Below are 22,979 nucleotides of genomic sequence, written 5' to 3'. Positions count from 1 at the left end.
AGTAGCCGCCTCTGTCTTAAAAATACTTTGTTGTGTTGGGCAAAGAAACAATACTTTCAATAAGATGCGTCTCTGTTAATGAGTTTTCTATCTCACTGTCTGTTTGTGCTGGTTTGTCCTTGTCTGCTCTACCTGACTCCCAGGCCTACTCTTCCTGTCCAGCCCTCTCGGTCTCATTTGCTGAGCGGACATTCTGTCTCATCTGACGTCCTCTCTAACCCTTCTGTTTGCAGAGATTGATTCGGAGTCCACTCTCATAGTCCCGACTAAAGGTCAAAGCACCACAGGTAGACTGAGGCGCTAGCCCCCTTTACATTGAGTGATGGTGGGAAAGTGGTGCAACCGGGCTGCTTAGGGGCTCACTTTGGAATAACAACTTTCCACTAACACTACAACAGAAGCCTTGCATTTGATCCTCTCCTCTTGTTTTCTGACCAGAATGTACTCATTCACTCATGTACTGTGGTCTTTGCTGGTAACTTTCAGAAACCACAACCAATACTAAAATAATCGTAAATGTGCATTTCGTAGATGATTACCAGCACAGTGGGTAGGCATCTTGATTTGGGGGATCCAGACTCTTGGTTTTTAATGGAACTTTGGGCTACTAATGTCACTAACCTCTTCCTCCTTGGCCTCTGTGGTATTAGGGATTTGTGTCTTGTGCACATTTCCTGCCTAAACCTATTGGGCTGCGGACACTGGTTGCTGTGGTTACCCCCACCGGACCGGGCCTAACTGACCCTTTTTGTGTTTCAGAGTTGGAAGCGGACGTTGCTCTCACCGTGGGACAAATAGTAGGCTCAGGTACAAACCTTCCCCCTCCCTCTCCACCCCTCTTTAATAATACAGCTCCATGTGCCTCCTGGAACACATCACACCCCACTGGCCAGGTTGGGGGCGTTCCTCATCTAGAAGATGTTCATGCTTCTCACAAAGATAATCCTACCCTATTTTGTTTCTTGCAGAGAGAGCTTCTCTGCGGTCGACATCATCCCAATTACAAGTTATGTCTTCAAAGGTTAAAGGTGTAATTTATGATGAAACTGTATCAGTAAATCGGATCTTTGACAGATGGCAAGTACTACAGGGTGGGACATGGTGCCTGGCCAGACTCCCTGCAAGGCTCTGTCGCTGACCACTTATTTTACAAAGGTCCCATGCTTGGCTCCCTTTCCCTGGAAAGGGCTACTGGACAAACTCCCAAACTGTTTTTGAAATGTGTCCCATTGGCATGGCGAGAGAAATGAGTGTGACAGGCAAATGTGACTCTGTTTCTCTTCAACCTTTTGAACCAAGTCAACAACACCACAGTCCCAGACATCGGACGGCACTGGTGTCCGTGGGGTTTCAGTTGGTTTGATCATCCCAATGTGAATGGAGCAAATAAAGCACAGCTGAATCATTCATGTCACTCCATTGAATGATGCAACAGCTCCCTCTGTTGTTGAGCATAGAACAGCAGCTCTGTATCAGCCTTTTAGAAAGGGGCATCAAGTTAAAGGTTAAGCAGCGACACACAGTCTAAAGGGTGTCTGGTACTAGGTGGTTTCAGTGGCCGAGGTTTATAATACAGGCAGGGTCCTGCTGCTTCCTCTGCTCAGCTCTGGCTACGATGCGCTTCCTTCCACACACATGATAAACACACACACTCATAGCTGCTGCATTAAACCCCATGGCCCATCTTTCAAGGCAGCCTCCTCCTCTTCTCTCCTCTAGAATCCCTCTGAAGGCACAGTGCAACCTCAGGAGCGCTGAGAACTGCTTCCCTTTCTCCCTTTTGCTTATTGTGTTATTTTGATGAGGGGTCATTTATGTAATTGCTGTCCTTACATGTTTATTCAGTCACAGATATTCAGTATCTACTGGCTTCATCAGAAGATGCTGTTCAGTTATAAGTAAAGGTCTGGATAATTGCAGGCTGTAGTATCTAGTAGAGATTCACTAGTAACACGTCTTCACTGTGTTTCACAGATCAATGGAAATAGTTCAGTAGCAGTAGGTTCCAGAGACCTGGGGCATTCTGTTGACCTAACGCTTTGACAGAATGACAGAATGATATATGAACTAAGTCGGCATGCCTCGTAGTGTATTGGAGTCATGCCGAATCACATCCAGGTCACAATGATGGATACGTGTACACAAACGGACTGAAGTGGAATTCAAATATCTGTCTTGCGGAATTGATTTCCCTGTTGAAGGACACTATTACTAAGCTGTTAACCGTTTTCTCTTGTCCAAGCAGAAAACAGCAGGTAGATCTTTTTAAAGACGTTATGCTTTCGCTTCTTTCCCCTTCGCTACTAAAAAAGCCTAAATGCTGATGACGCTTGAAACGGCACCTATGGACCGACCCCACATGGTCCTCCTCCATAGATGAACCACAACTGCTGTTTTTAACTTATCATTTGCACTTGAAACACGCCGGAATGTTTTTGGCTGGCTTTCCCCAACCCCCGCTTGTTTGACCGGCTGCAAAGATCTCTAACCTGCTTTCAAGAGTGTTTTACTTTGGTTTCTTTTCTTTATGAAAATCCACAGGCTGTTTACTTGGCGAGAGATGGTCAACTATCGGCATCGTAGCCATAGTTGTATATGTTCAAGATGAGGATGGATGATCACTCTGTCTTCGTCTATGGGATGAGTCTTGGTTCATAAGCCATTTTGAATCATGTTTGTTCATTTCAGTTTTCTTACCCCTTTTCTGTCTCTTTCTTTCTTTATAGTGTATGATAAGCAGGGCTTTCTGCTGAAGCTGGACGGAAAGTTGTAAGTAAAATTACATTTTGTAAAGTAAAATGTCATTTTAAACCCAAAGGGAAACATCTTTCATCTCCAACTGATTGTTGTAGCAGATGCTAAATATGCTAATTTAGCAGATGCATATGCCATTTATCAGATGCTAGTTGTCTGATCTTAAGAATGGGCTATATTCAGTTTTAACAAATCAGAAACTGAACTGGAACTTGTTGCCTGAATATTCATATTGTGACCTATTAATCTCATTTGCATCGCTAGTCAATTCAAATAAACATGATTAATTGGAATTGTTTTAGCCAACTTTACACCAAGCAATTATGCTGGGTCGAATTATTATAACCACTCATCAATCCCTATATGACTAATAAATGTCGATGTGTGTTTAGATAAATAGGTGTTGGATTGTGCAAAAAAAAAGAACAAAAAATATTTAACCAGGCAAGTCAGTTAAGAACAAATTCTTATTTCCAATGACGGCCTAGGAACAGTGGGTTAACTGCCTTGTTCAGGGGCAGAACGACAGATTTGTACCTTGTCAGCTCGGGGATTCGATCTAGCAACCTTTCGGTTATTGGCCCAACGCTGTAACCACTAGGCTACATGCCGCCCATTTATTATTTTCAAAATTCTTCAAGCTCTGTCAATCTGGTTGTTGATCATTGCCAGACCACAAATTCAAGTCTTGCCATAGATTTTCAAATAGATTTATGGAAACCGTAACTCGGTCACTCAGGAACATTTACTGTCTTCTTGGTAAGCAACTCCAGTGTAGATTTGGCCATGTGTTTTAGGTTATTGTCCTGCTGAAAGGTGAATTCAACTCCCAGTGTCTGGTGGAAAGCCGACTGAACCAGGTTTTTCTCTGGGATTTTGCCTGTGCTTAGCTCCATTCCGTTTTATTTTTATCCTGAAAAATTCCCCAGTCCTTAACAATTACAATCATACCCATAACGTGATGCAGCCACCACTATGCTTGAAATATGGAGAGTGGTACCCTGTAATGTGTTGTATTAGATTTGCCACAAACACAACTTTTTGCCCTGAATACAAAGTGTTAATTGCTTTGCCATTATTTTTGCAGTATTAATTTAGTGCCTTGTTTCAAACAGGATGCATGTTTTGGAATGTTTTTATTCTGTACAGTCTTCCTTCTTTTCCCTCGGTCAATTAGGTTTGTATTGTGGAGTAACTACAATGTTGTTGATCCATCCTCCGTTTTCTCCTATCACAGCCATTAAACTCTAACTGTTTTAAAGTCACCATTGACCTCATTGTGAAATCCCTGAGTGGTTTCCCTCCTCTCCGGCAACTGACTTAGGAAAGACGGCTGTATCTTTGTAGTGACTGGGTGTATTGATACAACATCCAAAGTGTAATTAATAACTTCACCATGCTCAAAGGGATATTCAATGTCAGCTTTTTATTTTTACCAATAGGTGGCATTGGAAAACCTCCCTGGTCTTTGTGGTTGAAAATGTGTTTTAAATTCACTGCTCGACTGACGGACCTTACAGATAATTGTATGTGTGGGGTACAAAGATGAGGTAGTCATTCAAAAATCATGTTAAACACTATTACACACAGTGACTCCATGCAATTTATTATGTGACTTAATGACATTTTTACTCCTGAACTTTATTTTGGCTTGCCATAACAAAAGGGTTGAATACTTATTGGCTCAAGACATTTCAGCTTGTCATTTTTAATTCATTTGTAAACATTTCTTAAAACATAATTCGACTTGACATTATGGGGAATTGTGTGTAGGCCAGTAATAAAGCGTCACCATTTAATTTATTTTAAATTCCGGCTGTAACACAACAAAATAGTAAAGGGATGTGAATACTTTCTGAAGACAGTCTCACTATAGGCACAACTTCAGGAGAGGGTTTAAATGCTAGTTCTCATCTGGACCTGCTAATACAACTGCCTACAGCAGTGGTCACCAACTGATCACTTCCTCTGACCTAGCAAAGATGGCATGTTAGCAAGAGACTCCAGCCCAGTCCAATCCAGCTGTAGCCTGTCCATGCACGCACCCCCTTCACCCTGCCCTGCCCCCATCTCATCAACACTCCCTATGTGTGACGGATAGGCCTCCCCTGTTTATTTGAACTAGTCACGTGCCATATAGCAGTTCATTCATGAGCATGATAGCAATGAGGAGGTGGTAAAAGGGGCTGCTGGATGGAGTGTTAGAATGTGACCTCTCTAGTCCTACTTTACCTCAGGATAGGACCAGCATAGGATGGAGGGTTAGAACGTGACCTCTCTAGTCCTACTTTACCTCTAAATAGGAAAGGACCAGCATAGGATGGAGTGTTAGAATGTGACCTCTCTAGTCCTACTTTACCTCTAAATAGGAAAGGACCAGCATAGGATGGAGTGTTAGAATGTGACCTCTCTAGTCCTACTTTACCTCTAAATAGGAAAGGACCAGCATAGGATGGAGTGTTAGAATGTGACCTCTCTAGTCCTACTTTACCTCTAAATAGGAAAGGACCAGCATAGGATGGCGTGTTAGAATGTGACCTCTCTAGTCCTACTTTACCTCTAAATAGGAAAGGACCAGCATAGGATGGACGGTTAGAACGTGACCTCTCTAGTCCTACTTTACCTCTAAATAGGACAAGCATAGGATGGGCTAAAGGGAACATGTTGATTTTATTTATTTTCTCCTCTCCACATCTCAAACAATTTTTTTGTTCTTTCTTCCTGGGAGATCTTTGTCTAAATTGGATTGTGTGGAAGTGCAGTGTTATCTGGTCATGTTGTTCTCAGTCTCATCTAATAACCTTTTGTCCTCCCCTCTTGGTGACATTTGCAGGTCAGCAGAATTGGCGTACAAGTATGGCAACCTCAGCGAAGGAGTGTGCAAGCCAGGCTACGCAGCTGCCAAGATGACTGCCATCTATCCAAAGTGAGAAACTCTCTCCAGGGTTTGATTAGAGTCCTTGGGTGCATGTTGAGTCTTAAGAGGATTCCTCTCCTTGTCTCCATTCCTTCGTACTTTGCACTGCTGAAAAAAACTGGTCAGGTGAAGCCAAATGTTTTATATCAGTTTAGTGCCATTGGAGGAGAGGAGTTCAGGAGAGGCAGCAACTCTAAGCTATTGAGACGTACCCCTAGACGTTATGACATTACTCCAGCCAGCATGGCCTACGGGGATCAACTCAGGAATAAAAGCCCCCACGTTCCCACACAATCTTTTAGTCATTCATTTATATCCTCACTACACACACTATACCAGGATCAACTACATTCAGCCGCAGGCAGATGGTCAGGGGGCTGGAACATAATTACAAATAATTTGTAGACTGCAAATTGACTGCAGGAAGCCCAAATGGATATAATATTTGGGCTTTCAGGCGTTGCTTACATTTGTATACGATCACAGATATCTCTCTATTATGCGTGGGAATTCTTGGGGACAAATAGAATCGGGCTGCCAGCTGAGGAACCTTGCACTATGCCATGTCCTCATCAGCTTTCCGAACACAAAAGCATCTCTGTTGGTAGAGCGTAGCCCCCGTCCTACCCCATTTAAAAATGGATGCCAGAAATTAGCCTTTTGTCGGAGTGGCAATGACTTCCTGTCCAGGAGGGCATGACTCATCACATCTTCCTTCACGGAACACTCGACGGCCCTCTGTGATGTCACTGGGCCTTTGATGCCATCCCTACACCGTCTCCTCTCCAGCCATGGGTCATTGTCTCATGAGTGCTCAGCAGGTCTGGCTAGTAAAGGGGCATGTTCAACATAGCAGAACAATGGCCCGGGGCATTTTTCCTCTGCTGCCCCTAAATGTGGAAGATGGCGACTCCATCTTAACATAATGTACGATGATGCTGTGATGATGCATAGTCTGCAAAAAGACAGCTAGTAGTGGTACAGAATGCTTCAATTGGGTTAGACAGTTTTGAATGACGAAGAAGACCAGCAATGACAGGATATTTCTTGTATTTTGTGTTTCTTATTCTTTCTGAAACAACATATTTGTATGGTTAACTATGACTCATACAGAAACCAAAAGGAGTCGTCATGGCGTGTTACACACATAGTCTTAGGCCTTTTCTCTGGAGTCAGATAGTAATCATAACTTTGGGCGAGCTACGTTGGGGCGCTGCTAAATTACAGCAGTCGTTAAAGAAGAAGCTGTCTGGTTTTCAGGCGGGTTTCAGGCCCTTCCAACTACGAGGCTATGTGTTAACGATGTCTCCCAACGACTTCCTCTAATCAGCCACACGTGTCGGTTCAGAGTTCCCTACAAACAGCCCCCTCTGGGACAGCATTGATTATTACCACATTCACTTCAGTAACACAGTTCAGTTAGTACAATTAATGACTTATAGTGACAAAGTTGCGTGTCTGTTAGATGTCCTGTTAGAGTTTGATGAGTGCAATGTGTGAAAAAGCGAAGTGTCTGGTTCGTTCATACATGACATGTGCAACCACAGATACCAAATCTAAATAAGCAAATGGCTACCTCTTCTTGGCCACTTTGCTTCCCTGTCAGCCCACTCACATAGATGAGTGGCATCCCCAGCTCCGTATGCCACAGCTAAATCCATTTTTTGGTCTCACTCTCATGACCAAATAAGTTGATGATTCACGTAAAAACGTGGCCTAATTTTTCTTCTTGGCAAACTGAATTCCACATGAATTATTTAATCTGTAGTAGAAACAAAGTGTATATACACTGACAGTTGTTAACTTGGCCTTGACCTCCTGAAGTGAGGCCCCACCCCCTCAACCTCCTGAAGTGAGGCCCCACCCCCTCCATCCTCCTTGTTTGTTCTCTTCCAAAAGGCCCTGCCCCACGGAATACAATATTTTCAACACCTCCCCTCACGCCAAACTGTTTGTATTGGAGCCCTAAATCAAGTGTTGGCGGTGAACTTCAGCGGAGCGGTTATGAAAATATGGCCCCCAGTGAGAGGAAATGAGCACAATGTGCCCTGGCCTCACGTGTTGGGAGCCCTCTCTCTTTAAGACAAGCAGACCAGATCCCTGTCTGTTCTTCTGTCCATGGACTAGGAGACTCTTGACTGTCCCAGTTATTTATTCCGCGGCTGGGCCCCTGTAGCCACATGTTGATGAATTGCGGTTTGTTTTGGCAAGGGTCTACTTCTCTGTCAGGTGATGTGAGGAGAGAGATGGAGAGTCAGACATTACTGACTTTTTCATTTTTCTCCCTTCTGACACTGGTACAACTTGTGACTCAAGTGCAATTAAGGTGTTTGGGGGAAGCGTAACATTTTGGGAAGTTGAAAAGCGGCTCTTCTTGTAAAACATGTTTGGTCATTGATTTCAGACACGCTTTGTAGGAAGTGAAGTCTGGTAATCTGATAGCGGACTCGGATTCCTTTGGTGTCCGAGTCATCTTCCGCTTGACTTGTCACAATTAACTGGCGGCATGTAGCCTAGCGGTTAAGATCGTTGGGGCAGAAACCGAAATGTCGGGGGTTCAAATCCCCGAGCAGACTAGGTGAAAAATATGTCAATGTGCTCTTGAGTAAGGCACTTAACCCTAATTGCTCCTGTAAATCGCTCGGGATAAGAGTGTTTGCTAAATTACTAAACTGTAAACTGTGGGCAGCCATAACTAGAGGTTGGTTAAAATGGCTCATGACTGTGAACACAGCCCCACTAGGGGTTAGTTAAGCCACTCTGAGTTCTTCCTTCAGATGTTGTGGTTTGCGCCCCGGGCCTGTGAGTTGTAGAGAATGTTTTGTTATTGTCAGTGTAAACTGAGAAGCTACCTGTGTTGTATAGACATATCCTAATTATATCTTGTGGAGTGTTAAGTTTTCATGTGATGCCAAATTAATTGTACTTATTAGGAAGGTAAGTACTTAAAATGGGTTTATCATGTAATTAATATTGCATTTCATACATTTTCTGACTAGAATCACCAAAATGTAATCAACTTTACCACACTCACATTTTTTTTAAATAGCTACTAATCATACAAATCCTTTCTCCGCAAGAATAGTGTCTGACATAAACCATCCTAGGACCAGTAATGTCCTTGTTATCCCCCTCTGTTTAAATGCCAGTCTGCGAGCTTGTTGTGAAAACCTTCACTGCGAGCTGTAAAAGTGGAGCATTGTAGCTGCAGGCTTGTTAAACGACAACCCCTGTGCTCTCCCTAGCGAGACAGCGGGTCATAAAAACAGACATCCATCGTCCAGCCACACTTCCAGAAGCAGTACGTACAGCCCAGGTCCGAGGGGCCTGACCGGGGGAAGTGGCTACTTCTGATTTGAGAGGAGGGATTTATCAAAGGGGGGTCGTCACAGCCAGGGGCCAGGGGTGGAAATGCTTAAATGTACTGTGTACCCTTAACAGTCACAGCTTCTTTTGGTATGCCAAACGCGATTTGTTTTATTTGAAGCCTCCGAGGGCAGGGGAAAGTGGGTTTATAATGTCATGGCACATTTTCCTGGAGTCTAAAAATGTTTTAAGATCTTCAAAGGATGATTTTTGTTGTTTGCTTGGTTTCTGTACATCTAACCCCAGTCTGTATACCTGTAACTAACTAGGTTGGTGTCGGAACACTTTGCTAGTGCGCCAACTGTTTCTGCACAGATTACCAATCAACACTGCCCTCTTGAGTAAAATGGCCAGGCCCCTTCCTCAAAACAGCTAGGCCCCAAATTATCTGGGACAGAAAAACACTGACATCAATACATCGTCAGGACACGTATACCCAAACTATGCGTCAAGAATGATTTAGAACTTTTCCTGGGAAAAAAAACTTGGTCAATGAGGGTACATGCAGGAGGCTTGTTCTCTTTCTCCCCTGTGTTATTTATTTTCCTCCCATGAGCCAACCCGTTTTGCTCTCTGTGTGTGCAGGATTGGTTTGGGGAACGGGGCGAAGCGGAAAAGTGGGATGACGTTGTTAGATTGATGAGTGGAACAAGCGTCTCCTCTTACGGCCCAGTGTCTTTAACTCCTGGCAGGACATTCACACCAGAGCCCTAGGGGTCACGGCAGAGATGAGTGGGGGCCACGTCCTTCTCAGGGAGAACGAGAGAAGAAACGCTTTTAGAAAAAACCTAGTGTCCTGCGAGACATTGTGGTGGTGTACCCCAGACACATGTTCTCCGCTTGATCACTCACTCACTCACCCGTGCATGGACGTTCAGGTCAACTCCGTTGCTCATTGACGAGTGTCAATCTAACTTGATTAACACAGCACGTTATCTGGAATAGGACAAGGGTTTGGCTGGCTTTTGAACTATGCATCTGGAAATGAGAGGGTGCGACTAAGTCAACACAACACACAAGTAGGCCTATTTTGTTTAACTTTAGTCCTCCTGGATCTGCTCATGGGTGAACAGACAAACTGAAGTCCTCTAAAATATAATCTTTCCCGTTCTTCTCTCTGCTGTTCTTCTCACAGGTTCATGAAGCCAGCTCCCATGTTTCTCGACCGGAACTTCAAGCGTCTGGCCAAAGTCAGCAGTTACTTACCTCCATTTGGATTCAAAACACAAGGTAAGACACATTGCGTGTCTAACGTGCGCAAATTGGATTATGCCCCCATCTGTCAATGTGCCCTTGAGCAAGGCACTTAACCCTAATTTCTCCTGTAAGTCACTATGCCCCCATCCATGTATCTCATTGATGGCAATGGATGTGTCATGAACTTGTCATGGTGGTTTTGGAACTGTGTATGGATGGTGGTTTGGGCTGGATAGGTAAACTAAAGAGAAGAGGGTGCCAGGGCTCTACCATCCTTATCACCACGCGTCAGTTAGCACATCTGTACTCTTGGTGATAGAGCTGGCAGAACAGCCCTCCTGGCCTACTTGGTCTAATTCTGCTCCTGTCATGCTCTCTGATGTCTCCACACACTGCCTCTGACCGTGCCATTACCTGGGGTGGGGGGCAGGTTAGAGGGTGAGAATGGGATGCATGAATACTACACAACATTTCTTGCTACGGCCACATCTGGATAGCGAGACGGCTCTTTTCAGTTTCTCTGAACTTCTACAAACTTCTATGGCATTTTTCAACTTCAACACTCATCCTAAATGTATGGCGAAATGCATAAAACTACTTAACATAATAATAATTTATCAGACGCTCTTATCCAGAGCGACTTACAGGAGCAATTAGGGTTAAGTGCCTTGCTCGAGGGCACATTGACAGAGGTTTCAGCTAGTTGGCTCGGGGATTCGAACCAACAACCTTTCGGTTTCTTGCCCTACACACTTAACTGCTAGGCTACCTACTGTTCTTTCCCCGACTGTGAAGTAGTCATGTCTCAATACGGGGTTAGGTAGCTCACTGACTGCGACAAGACTGACAAGAATCTATGCATTTCACGAATCAAACTTCAGCACATCCGAATTGGGAAGATGAGGTAAAGTGTGTGTGGCCTGAGTGCATCCTCTCGCATATTTTCCAATACTTATGAACGAAGTGAGTGTAAAGGTACACTGAATGTTACCTATGTGCTCTGGCAAGGGCCCTCGGCCCACTCTCACACGCTGGTTTTCAAAGGCGAGCACCTTGTGTGCACGCTACACCTGGTTTCTGTTTTCTCCACGGATGATGACTGCAGTACTGTTTCCCTTTTATCTGTATGGAGAGGATCTTGAATAGCGCTCCACAAAGGATTCCAAATGAGAATCCCGAAAAAATGTTAAGCATGAAAATAAACATTTTATTTGAGCTTTTTTTTGCTGCCAAGCTGCCATGGAGGTTTACCTGAAACACGGTCTTGTTCGCTAGACTTGATGCAGGTGAAAACCCCTCCATCATGCTATAAGCCAGCATGGGGAACATTTTTTTACAGGGACCTTTTTTACCACCTAAAGCAAGGGGTTATTAACCATTTCCCCCCCAGGGACCCCTATTTCATGCCCTCCCCCAACGCCCAATTCATTTTTCATTTGTTTAGCTTTTTTGTTTAGGGAAATGTCCGTTTTTAAGCTAATTCCCTGCAATGTTACATTAACATGACTCATGACATCTTTTGGATAGGGATAGTTCATTCAGGATAATAAGGTAAAATAAAACCTAGCCCTGATTCTTTTTAAATGTTACTAATATGTTAAAATATTATTTATATACATTTAATTATCAATTTAGTTGCATTAAGGGAATAGCTCAATTATTGCTACAGAGTCACCCATTGTTTAAGATGCCTTCCCATTCAAAGCAAAGTCCATTTGAATTATTCTCCTTTTTGTACCCCTTGACTTTAGCTAGTCATGTCTAAGCCTCTGACTGTCATATAGACAAACCAAGGATATCCCCATGTGCATCGGAGCTAAGCTTTTAGATTGCCTATACCAGGGTTTCCCAATCACCGGGCTGGGGACCGCTGGCCTAGACCAGGGTTTCCCAATCACCGGGCTGGGGACCGCTGGCCTAGACCAGGGTTTCCCAATCACCGGGCTGGGGACCGCTGGCCTAGACCAACTGACCAGACCATAATGCACCTAGAATAGATAGTTTGATAAAGTTGAGATATTTCTGACCTGTATAAAATTATGCTCTTTGCCAATCCCAAGTGATTCATAAGCATTGAAGATGTATTAATGTTAGACTGACCAGTCTTTGGTGTTTACCTTTTGTATACTCTGCTCTATAGCTGCATGCTGTAGCCGAATTATCAGAGACACCTCCAGTCCCTCTTCCATATTTCAGCTGAAGATTTTCATCGCCAGAACCGTGTACGTCAAGGCAATGGTTATTTGTCTGAGCTGCAGCCCAGACATACTTGGCTGAAGTGTTTATCCTAGTCGCTAATAACAATTAGCCGTCATGAGTTGGGTGTGGTCTGGTCTTCTGTTTTTGCTACCCGAGGTGATGCTTGATGCCGGACATCGACACCTTGTCCAAACAATGGGCCGCTGCTCTTTTTCTGCTTTTTAATCATTAGAGGGGATAAAGCTGTAAGCCTGCTGCATTACTCTTGCAAGAGACCCATGTAGCTGCTTAAATGTGATTATACGCTATATATACAAAAGTATGTGGACACCCTTTCAAATTAGTGGATTTGGCTATTTCAGCAACAACCGTTGCTGACAGGTGTATAAACTCGAGCACACCGCTATGCAATCTCCATAGACAAACTTTGGCAGTAGAATGGCCTTACTGAAGAGCTCAGTTACTTTCAACGTGGCACCATCATATTGAAAATAATGCCAAACATGTCATAGGATGCCACCTTTCCAACAAGTCAGTTCGTCAAATTTCTGTCCCGGTCAAATGTAAGTGCTGTTATTGTGAAATTGAAACGTCTACGAGCAACAACGGCTCAGCCACGAAGTGGTAGGCCACACAGCCTCGCAGACAGGACCACCGAGTGTTGAAGCGCACAGCGTGTAAAAATCATCTCTCCTCGGTTGCAACACTCACTACCGAGTTCCAAACTGCCTCTGGAAGCAACGTCAGTACAAGAACTGTCCGTCTGGAGCTTCATGAAATGGGTTTCCATGGCAGAGCAGCCACACACAAGCCTAAGATCACCATGCTCAATGCCAATCGTCGGCTAGAGTGGTGTACAGCTTGCCTCCATTGTTCTCTGGAGTGATGAATCACGCTTCACCATTTGGCAGTCCGACGGATTAATCTGGGTTTGGCGGATGCCAGGAGAACGCTACCTGCCCCAATGCATAGTGCCAATTGTAAAGTTTGGTAGTGGAGGAATAATGGTCTGGGGATGTTTTTCATGGTTCAGGCTAGGCCCCTTAGTTCCAGTGAAGGGACATTTTAACGCTACAGCATACAGTGACATTCTAGACAATTCTGTGCTTCCAACTTTATGGCAACAGTTTGGGGAAGGCCCTTTCCTGTTTCAGCATGGCAATGCCCCCGTGCACAAAGTGAGGTCCATACAGAAGTAGTTTGTTGAGATCGATGTGGAAGAACTTGACTGGCCCGCACCGGACCATGACTTCATCCCCACCGAACACCTTTGGGATGAATTGGAACGCCGAATGCGACATATCCCAACATCAGTGCCGACCTCACTAATGGTCTTGTGGCTGAATGGAAGCAAGTCCCCACAGCAATGTTCCAACATCGAGTGGAAAGCCTTCCCAGAACAGTGGAGGCTGTTACAGCAGCAAATGGGGGGGATCCACTCCATATTAATGCCCATGATTTTGGAATGAGCTGTTTGACGAGCAGGTCTCCACATACTTTTGGTCATGTACTGTACATGCAAGTGAGTGATTCTTTCTAATATTACTTTGTTGGATAAATTGGACGAAAGATATACACTACCGGTATAAAGTTTTTTTAAAACACCTACTCATTCAAGAGTTTTTATTTTTACTATTTTCTACATTGTAGAATAGTATATATTTCTACATTGTAGAATAGAATAGTGAAGACATCAAAACTATGAAATAACACATATGGAATCATGTTGAAACCAAAAAAGTGTTAAACAAGTCAAAATACATTTTGAGATTCTTCAAATAGCCACCCTTTGCCTTGATGAGTAATGCCAGATATGTAAACAGTAAGTGGCTAAGATAACAGAATACTGTATATACATATGAGATGAGTAATGCCAGATATGTAAACATGATTAAAGTGGCTAGTGTTCCATTCCTTACAGTGGCCAGTGATCTCTGGTCTATGCCTATAGGCAGCCTCTAATGTGCTAGTGATGGCTGTGTAACAGTCTGATGACCTTGAGATTAGAAGCTGTTTTTCAGTCTCTCGGCCCCAGCTTTGATGCACCTGTACTGACCTCGCTTTCTGGATGATAGCGGGGTGAACAGGCAGTGGCTCGGGTGGTTGATGTCCTTGATGATCTTTTTTGCCTTCCTGTGACATCGGGTGCTGTAGGTGTCCTGGAGGGTGGGTAGTTTGCCCCCAGTAATGCGTTGGGCAGATGGCACCACCCTCTGGAGAGCCTTGCGGTTGCACCAGGTGGTGATACAGCCCGACAGGATGCTTTCAATTGTGCATCTGTAAACGTTTGTTAGGGTTTTAGGTGATACGCACATTTCTTTAGCCTCCTGAGGTTGAAGAGGCTCTGTTGCGCCTTCTTCACCACACTGTTTGTGTGGTTGGTCCATTTTAGTTTGTCAGTGATGTGTACAAAACTTGAAGCTTTCCACCTTCTCCACTGCAGTCCTGTCGATGTAGATAGGGGGGTGCACCCTCTGCTGTTTCCTGAAGTCCACGATCATCTCCTTTGTTTTGTTGACGTTGAGTTGGCCGTTATTTTCCAGGCACCAGAGCCCTCACCACCTCCCTGTAAGCCGTCTCGTCATCGTTGGTAATCAAGCCTACTACTGTTGTGTCGTGTGCAAACTTGATGATTGAGTTGGAGGCGGTCCTCATGAGAGCCAGGTTCATCATAGTGCTTGATGGTTTTTGCGACTGCACTTGAAGAAACTTTCAAAGTTCTTGAAATGTTCTGTATTGACTGACCTTCATGTCTTTTTGCGTATTTGAGCTGTTCTTGCCATAATATGGACTTGGTCTTTTACCAAATAGGGCTATCTTCTGTATATCCCCCTACCTTGTCCAAACACTACTGATTAGCTCAAACGCATTAAGAAGGAAAGAAATTCCACAAATTAACTTTTAAGAAGGCACACCTGTCAATTGAATGCATTCCAGGTGACTACCTCATGAAGCTGGTTGAGAGAATGCCAAGAGTGTGCAAAGCTGTCATCAAGTCAAATGATGGCTACTTTGAAGAATCTCAAATATAAAATGTATTTTGATTTAACACATTTTTGGTTACTACATGATTCCATATGTGTTATTTTATAGTTTTGATGTCTTCACTATTATTCTACAATGTAGAAAATAGTAAGAAATTAAGAAAAGCCCTTGAATGAGTAGGTGTTCTACACTACCGGTCAAAAGTTTTAGATCTCCCAATAATCTGGCCATGGTAGATCTATGACTATGAGAACCCAAGAGGTGCTAGTGGGCTGTGGGGGTGAAGACCAATATGTCTTAAACACCAGAGTCATGACGCCTCCAGAATACCCTCTGGAGCATGGCAGGAATGCACACTATGGCTGAACAGCCCTGTATCTTACACCACCAGACCCATCTCTGCGTCGTCCTGATGAGAGAGCCCTAGCACAGCACACTTCAACTGGGAGAGTGTGCTTGTTTGAGAAGGACCGCATTCCTCACTGAGTGGTTTTATGGACAGAGCTGTATCTGGATTCATCTGTCCTGAAAGCAGTGACTGTTTTACAGCGTTAGTCACCTGGCCTGTGGCTTATCCTTATCTGTTATTGAATAAATGTGGGTGGATGTTCTCTTCTCCAGACCTCCAACTCTCACAAGGACCACCTAGCCTGCTACAGCATTTTTTGGGAGTTGAAGTTCTCGACAGTTGGTTATTGAAGAGGAGCTATTAATCATTTTCATTATTTTGGTTGTCTGTGAACTAGCAATAATTAATAGTAGTTGATATCTAAACTGTCTGTTTTTTTCTTTCTTTCAGAAACAATCATAGACATTATTCTAACTGCCACAAAGAACTATGGGCTGGGTCAAGACGTTGACGGGTAATTACCACGGGAACGAAGTAAAACTCTCACACTCTCACTCTCTCACTCTCTCACTCTCTCACTCACTCTCTCACTCTCTCACTCTCTCTCACACACACACGAAGTCGGAAGTTTACATACACCTTAGCCAAATACATTTAAACTCAGTTTTTCCACAATTCCTGACCTTTTAATCCTAGTAAAAATTCCCTGTCTTTGGTCAGTTAGGATCACCACTTTATTTTAAGAATGTGAAATGTCGGAATAATAGTAGTGATTTTATTTCAGCTTTTTATTTCTTTAATCACATTCCCAGTGGGTCAGAAGTTTACATACGCTCAAATAGTATTTGGTAGCATTGCCTTTAAATTGTTTAACTTGGGTCAAACATTTCGGGTAGCCTTCCACAAGCTTCCCACAATAAGTTGGGTGAATTTTGGCCCATTCCTCCTGACAGAGATGGTGTAACTGAGTCAGGTTTGTAGGCCTCCTTGCTCGCACATGCTTTTTCTGTTCTGCCCACAAATTTTCTATGGGATTGAGGTCAGGGCTTTGTGATGGCCACTCCAACACCTTGACTTTGCTGTCCTTAATCCATTTTGCCACAACTTTGGAAGTATGCTTGGGGTCATTGTCCATTTGGAAGACCCATTTGCGACCAAGCTTTAACTTCCTGACTGATGTCTTGGGATGTTGCTTCAATATTTCCACACCATTTTCCTACCTCATGATGCCATCTATTTTGTGACGTGCACCAGTCCCTCCTGCAGCAAAGCACCCCCACAACATGTTGCCACCCCCGTGCTTCACGGTTGGGAGGGTGTTCTTCGGCTTGCAAGCATCCCCCTTTTTCCTCCAAACATAACGATGGTCATTATGGGCAAACAGTTCTATTTTTGTTTCATCAGACCAGAGGACATTTCTCCAAAAAGTACAATCTTTGTCCCCATGTGCAGTTGCAAACCGTAGTCTGGCTTTTTTATGGCGGTTTTTGAGCATTGGCTTCTTCCTTGCTGAGCAGCCTTTCAGGTTATGTCGATGTATGACTCGTTTTACTGTGGATATAGATACTTTTGTACCTGTTTCCTCCAGCATCTTCAGAAGGTCCTTTGCTGTTGTTCTGGGATTGATTTGCACATTTCGCACCAAAGTACATTCATCTCTAGGAGACAGAACGCGTCTCCTTCCTGAGCGGTATGATGGCTGCGTGGTCCCATGGTGTTTATACTTGCATACTATTGTTTGTACAGATGAACGTGGTACCTTCAGGTGTTTGGAAATTGCTCCCAAGGATGAACCAGACTTGTGGAGGTCTACAAATTTATTTCTGAGGTCTTGGCTGATTTTGTTTGATTTTCCCATGATGTCAAGCAAAGAGGCACTGAATTTGAAGGTAGTCCTTGAAATACATCCACAGGTACACCTCCAATTGACTCAAATGATGTCAATTAGCCTATCAGAAGCTTCAAAAGCCATGACATAATTTTTCTGGAATTTTCCAAGCTGTTTTAAAGGCACAGTCAACTTAGTGTATGTGAACTTCTGACCCACTGGAATTGTGATACAGTGAATTATAAGCGAAATAATCTGTCTGTAAACAATTGTTGGAAAAATGACTTGTGTCATGCACAAAGTAGATGTCCTAACCGACTTGCCAAAAGTGTAGTTTGTTAACAAGAAATTTATATGTGGGACGGTAGCGTCCCACTCGCCAACAGCCAGTGAAATAGCAGAGCGGCAAATTCAAAACAACAAAAATCTCATAATTCAAATTTCTCACACATACAAGTATTATACACCATTTTAAAGATAGACTTCTCGTTAATCCAACCACAGTGTCCGATTTCAAAAAGGCTTTACGGCGAAAGCATAGCATTAGATTATGTTAGGACAGCACCTAGACAAGAAAAACCACACAGCCATTTTCCAAGCAAGGAGAGGCGTCACAAAAACCAGAAATACAGCTAAAATTAATCACTAAACTTTGATCTTCATCAGATGGCACTCATAGGACTTCTTGTTACACAATACATGTATGTTTTGCTCGATAAAGTTCATATTTATATCCAAAAACCCCATTTTACGTTGGCGTGTAATGTTCAGAAATGTTTTGCCTCCAAAACTTCCGGTGTATGAGCACATCAATTTACAGAAATACTCATCGTAAACGTTGATAAAGTATACAACCGTTATGCATAGAATTAAAGATCCACTTCTCCTTAATGCAACCGCTGTGTCAGATTTCAAAAAAGCTTTACGGCGAAAGCACACTTTGCAATAATCTGAGTACAGCGCTCAGTCACCAAAACAAGCCATACAGATACCCGCCATGTTGTGGAGTCAACAAAAGTCAGAAATAGCATTATAAATATTCACTTACCTTTGATGATCTTCATCAGAATGCACTCCCAGGAATCCCAGTTCCGCAATAAATATTTTTTTGTTCGATAAAGTTAATCTTTATGTCCAAATACCTCCATTTTGTTCGTGCGTTAGATTCACTATTCCAAATGCAGAAGGCGCGGGCACTAATGTCCAGGCGAAAAGTTATATTACAGTTTGTAGAAACATGTCGAACAATGTGTAGAATCAATCTTTAGGATGTTTTTATCATAAATCTTAAAATATTCCAACTGGACAATTCCTTTGTCTTCATAAAGGAAAGAGAACTGAGCTCGTGCTCATGGCCGCGCGCGTAACTAAAATAATGGCCTTCTGCCAGACACCTGACTCAAACAGCTCTTATTCCTTCACCATTGACAGTAGAAGCCTGAAACAACATTCTAAAGACTGTTGACATCTAGTGGAAGCCTTAGGAAGTGCAATATGACCCCATAGACACTGTATATTGGATAGGCAATCACTTGAAAAACTACAAACCTCAGATTTCTATACTTCCTGGTTGGATTTCTTCTCAGGTTTTTGCCTGCCATATGAGTTCTATTATACTCATAGACATCATTCAAACAGTTTTAGAAACTTCAGTGTTTTCTATCCAAATCTACTAATTCATATGCATATTCTAGCTTTTGGGCCTGAGTAGCAGGCAGTTTACTCTAGGCACGCTTTTCATCCGGATGTGAAAATACTGCCCACTACCCCGATGAAGTTAACAAGAAATTTGTGGAGTGGTTGAAAAATGAGTTTTAATGACTCCAACCTAAGTGTGTAAACTTCCGACTTCAACTGTACATACTAGCACTTACACACATACTTTCTCTTTTCAAACATTCTAACTGGCCAGACATTCTTCTCTTCCAGTTTAATTTGTAAAAGATGCATTATCGTGGGCAACGGTGGTATCCTGGCTAACAAGTCTCTTGGCTCCCGAATCGATGATTACGACATTGTGGTGAGGTGGGTCTTTACTTCTAATGTAAGGGCAACAAGATGCCAGTTCCAGGGGTAAAAAAAAAAAAGAGGTCCTTGTTGTTGAAATTCTTACACAGGGACACTCGAAGTCAATCTTAAATCAATCATCATTTATTGTCAGCACGCTGGAGAGGTTCCAACCAACTCAAAGCACCATAGTACATGTCAATTTATGTATTTTATTTCATATTTTTAACTAGGCAAGTCAGTTAAGAACAAATTCTTATTTACAATGACTGCTTCCCGGGGAACAGTGGGCTTACTGCCTTGTTCAGGGCCAGAACAACAGATTTATACCTTGTCAGCTCGGGGATTCTATCCAGCAACCTTTCGGTTACTGGCCCAATGTTCTAGCCGCTAGGCTACCTGCCGCCCCAATAAATCAGGAGCTCTGCTTGGGCAGTCCCAACAGTTGTCTTATATATATGGCTATACATAAGACAAGTTATATTTGTGATTTAGCTTGATTAATCATTACCATTTTGTTTCATTCATGTGACCAGCTGGTTCATAACATGTGACAGACCAACACCTCACAAGGCTTCTTCTCTTTAAGCTGAGACCTTGAAACTGAGAGATCTTTCGTCCTCCAAACAAGGTCTGGGCATACTGACAAATTGCAGATACTGATAAGTGAGGATTCGTTCAGTCAGTCACTTGCATGAATACAGAAATTGGTTATTTGAACAGCGCATGAATAGACGACAGAAATTAGTTATAAGAAAAGCACAAACGTTAAAATTCCAATAACACTGAATTTGATTTGATTACATCCTGCTTATTGTCGATTCCTGAACTCTGAAGCTTGTTAATGTTGATTGACTTAGGTTAGGGCTTAGATTGATAACTTTCCTTGCATGAGTGTAAACCTACTGTTTTATCAGTACACTATGAAGGGTACTGGGCATTTGTTGGCAAGCCCCGTATCAGAAAGAAACTAAATAGAAGCTAAATGACCAGTTATTGTTTCGATTGCCAGAAATTGTAGTCATATTTGAGAGGGAGTGAAACTAAATTCTCAAGTCCCCAGTCTTGTTGTGATGTCAACACACAATGTATAGAGCCCCACAGTGGAGGTGTCATAATACCCATAAAACCTGCGGTCAAACAGGGAATGGTTTCAATTGTTTTTCCACCATTCATTTTTCCCATAGGGAATTTTAGAAACATTTAAGATCAGGGCTGTGTTTTGTGTAGGCTTACCCTGGTGTGATGTTTTGATAACCTTGTAAATCTCTTAGACAAGGTAACTTTAATCAATATATTTGTCTCTATTTACTCTCAGATTCGAAAATGCTAATTAGCATCAAAGTAGACAACATTCAAGACTACAAATCACAGCAAGCTCCCGCACGTCATCTTTGCTAATAGTATTATGTAAATTTAAAACTAGCAAGAGACGGTTCACAATTGTCAATTTAAAGAAATTTAGCCAACTTATTCATGACAAAATTTTGCTATTAGATAGTTAATCCAGAGATTTTTACCTTTGCCTTGATATGGCAGTCTTGTCCAGATCGTCATGGCATTTGTAGTTCTTTATGATAGCCACATTAGCAGCTAATTAGCATTTCATATTTGGGGGATAAATACAGGCAAATATATTGATAAACGTCATGTTGTCCTATAGAGATTTACACGGTTCTCAAAACGTCACGCCAGGGTAAGCCTACATGAAACAGCCCTTATTTTAAGTGTTTCTAAAATCCCCTATGGGAAAAATGAATGGTAGAAAAAGGATTTTTGTTTGACTGCTAGGTTTTATGGGTAGTATGACTCATACTGTGGTACTCTATTCGCCCACATAGCGTTTCTTCTCCAACCGCAGGTTGAACGAGGCTCCGGTGACTGGTTTCGGCAAGGACGTGGGCACCAAGACCACCATGCGCATCACCTACCCCGAGGGGGCCATCCAGAAGCCTGAGCGATACGAGAAGGACTCGCTCTTCGTCTTCTCTGCCTTCAAACCGCTGGACTTCAAGTGGCTCAGACAGATGGTCTTCAGAGAGAAGCTGGTGAGGCATAAGTCAAGGCTGACTGTTGTTACCTTTGCTCATTGGGACCACTAAGAAATCCATCACACACAGTTAGTTGGTCATGTTAGTACGAGCTTGTGTGCATTTCCACTGCCCTGAAAGATGATCATTATTTATTCTGCATATTGTCCAGCCCCACCTCCTTTCTAGGTCTTCCATTGCTTCATAACATTGAAGCGACCACATACGCATGAATCCCACTGGATGTTTTGGCTAGTTTGAGTGCTTTCTGTGGCACTGAGTCGCCATTTTGTGGCACTGAGTCGCCATTTTGGTCGTAAACAGACAATGTGTCTTCTGTCGCAGTCACTTGCTCCTCCTGTGACACTCAATAGATGTGGTTGTGAATTCTCACAATGCTTTCCCATTTTCTCATGAATATGAAAATCACTTTAAATTGTGGTTTTATAGAAAAAAACGTTCTGAATTCGGTTTCTCTCTGCTTTTCATTCTGCCATGACATAAAACAATTTTCCCATTTTAAGGACCTTTTGACAAGACACTGACTGCCACGCTTGAGTGACAGCCTGCGAATTGGCCTCTTAATCTATGGCTGGGTGACTGAATGGGTCTTTCCTTATCTCTGACAGGAAGGATGGCAGACATTTTAATGACTCTGAGAGAGGACACAATCTGTTATCACTGAAAGAGCTTGCACAAGCACTCTCGCTTGTCTGTAGTCACTCCACCGCAGTCAGGGTAGGGTATGCTCAATTCAAGGACATTCCCGATGGAGCAAAAACGGTGCCTGCCTTTGAACTTCAATCTTGGCTGGGTTGAGTTTCTCCATATAGGGAGAAACTCATTTTCTATAGGGATTCTTCTTGCAAATCTGGCAAGCCAGTGTCTTGGGAACCCACTTCCTATCCAGCACAGCTGTGTGACTTTCAGGGACCAGTGGCCAGCAGGAATTTTTACTAGGTGCCATTTTTCAAAATACAAGCTTCTAGAGAGATGGAGGGGTTAGGAGGAGGGAGAGATGAGGGGGTAAAATAAGGGTTAGAGGGGGGTACTAGTAAGTGAGAGAGAGAAATAGTTGGCTGCTTGATAGTCCCTTAGCCTTTTGAATTGGGCAGATTTGTCCGGACTAATCAGCTGGTAAGTAGCGGGACAGTGGAAATGGCGGACGGAGATAATTGATCTGGCCTCTGGCTCCTGACAGATCAGCCTTTGATCTGCAGGGGAAGGAATCATTTTTCTCATGAAGTAAATTACTGGTCAAAAGTACCGTCTCTTTTCCATGACAGCGTTTTAGCTGTGATGGTGCGCATGCACTGAACTCCTAGTCACACCAACTCACTATAGCAC

General features: G+C 43.1%; 1 protein-coding gene across 4 annotated transcripts in view; it reads left to right on the top strand.

Moving 5' to 3' along the window:
* Positions 1-22,979, top strand: part of LOC106598945 (CMP-N-acetylneuraminate-beta-1,4-galactoside alpha-2,3-sialyltransferase) — an 82,263-nt gene that overhangs the window by 30,490 nt on the left and 28,794 nt on the right. For 3 of the 4 annotated variants that reach the window (XM_045714530.2, XM_014189974.3, XM_045714531.2), the window contains exons 3-10: positions 234-287; positions 760-807; positions 2,727-2,769; positions 5,588-5,680; positions 10,173-10,267; positions 16,218-16,281; positions 19,525-19,620; positions 21,464-21,650. In XM_045714530.2, the coding sequence (XP_045570486.1) occupies positions 234-287; positions 760-807; positions 2,727-2,769; positions 5,588-5,680; positions 10,173-10,267; positions 16,218-16,281; positions 19,525-19,620; positions 21,464-21,650 (680 nt within the window). The remainder of the gene's footprint in view (positions 1-233; positions 288-759; positions 808-2,726; positions 2,770-5,587; positions 5,681-10,172; positions 10,268-16,217; positions 16,282-19,524; positions 19,621-21,463; positions 21,651-22,979) is intronic. The other variant, XM_014189977.3, reaches the window with a different exon arrangement.

The sequence above is a fragment of the Salmo salar genome, chromosome 03, assembly GCF_965601325.2.
Source record: "Salmo salar chromosome 03, fSalSal1, whole genome shotgun sequence".
NCBI classification, from domain to species: domain Eukaryota; kingdom Metazoa; phylum Chordata; class Actinopteri; order Salmoniformes; family Salmonidae; genus Salmo; species Salmo salar.
The sequence above is the reverse complement of the archived record's forward strand: the minus strand, read 5'-3'. Positions and strand labels throughout refer to the sequence as shown.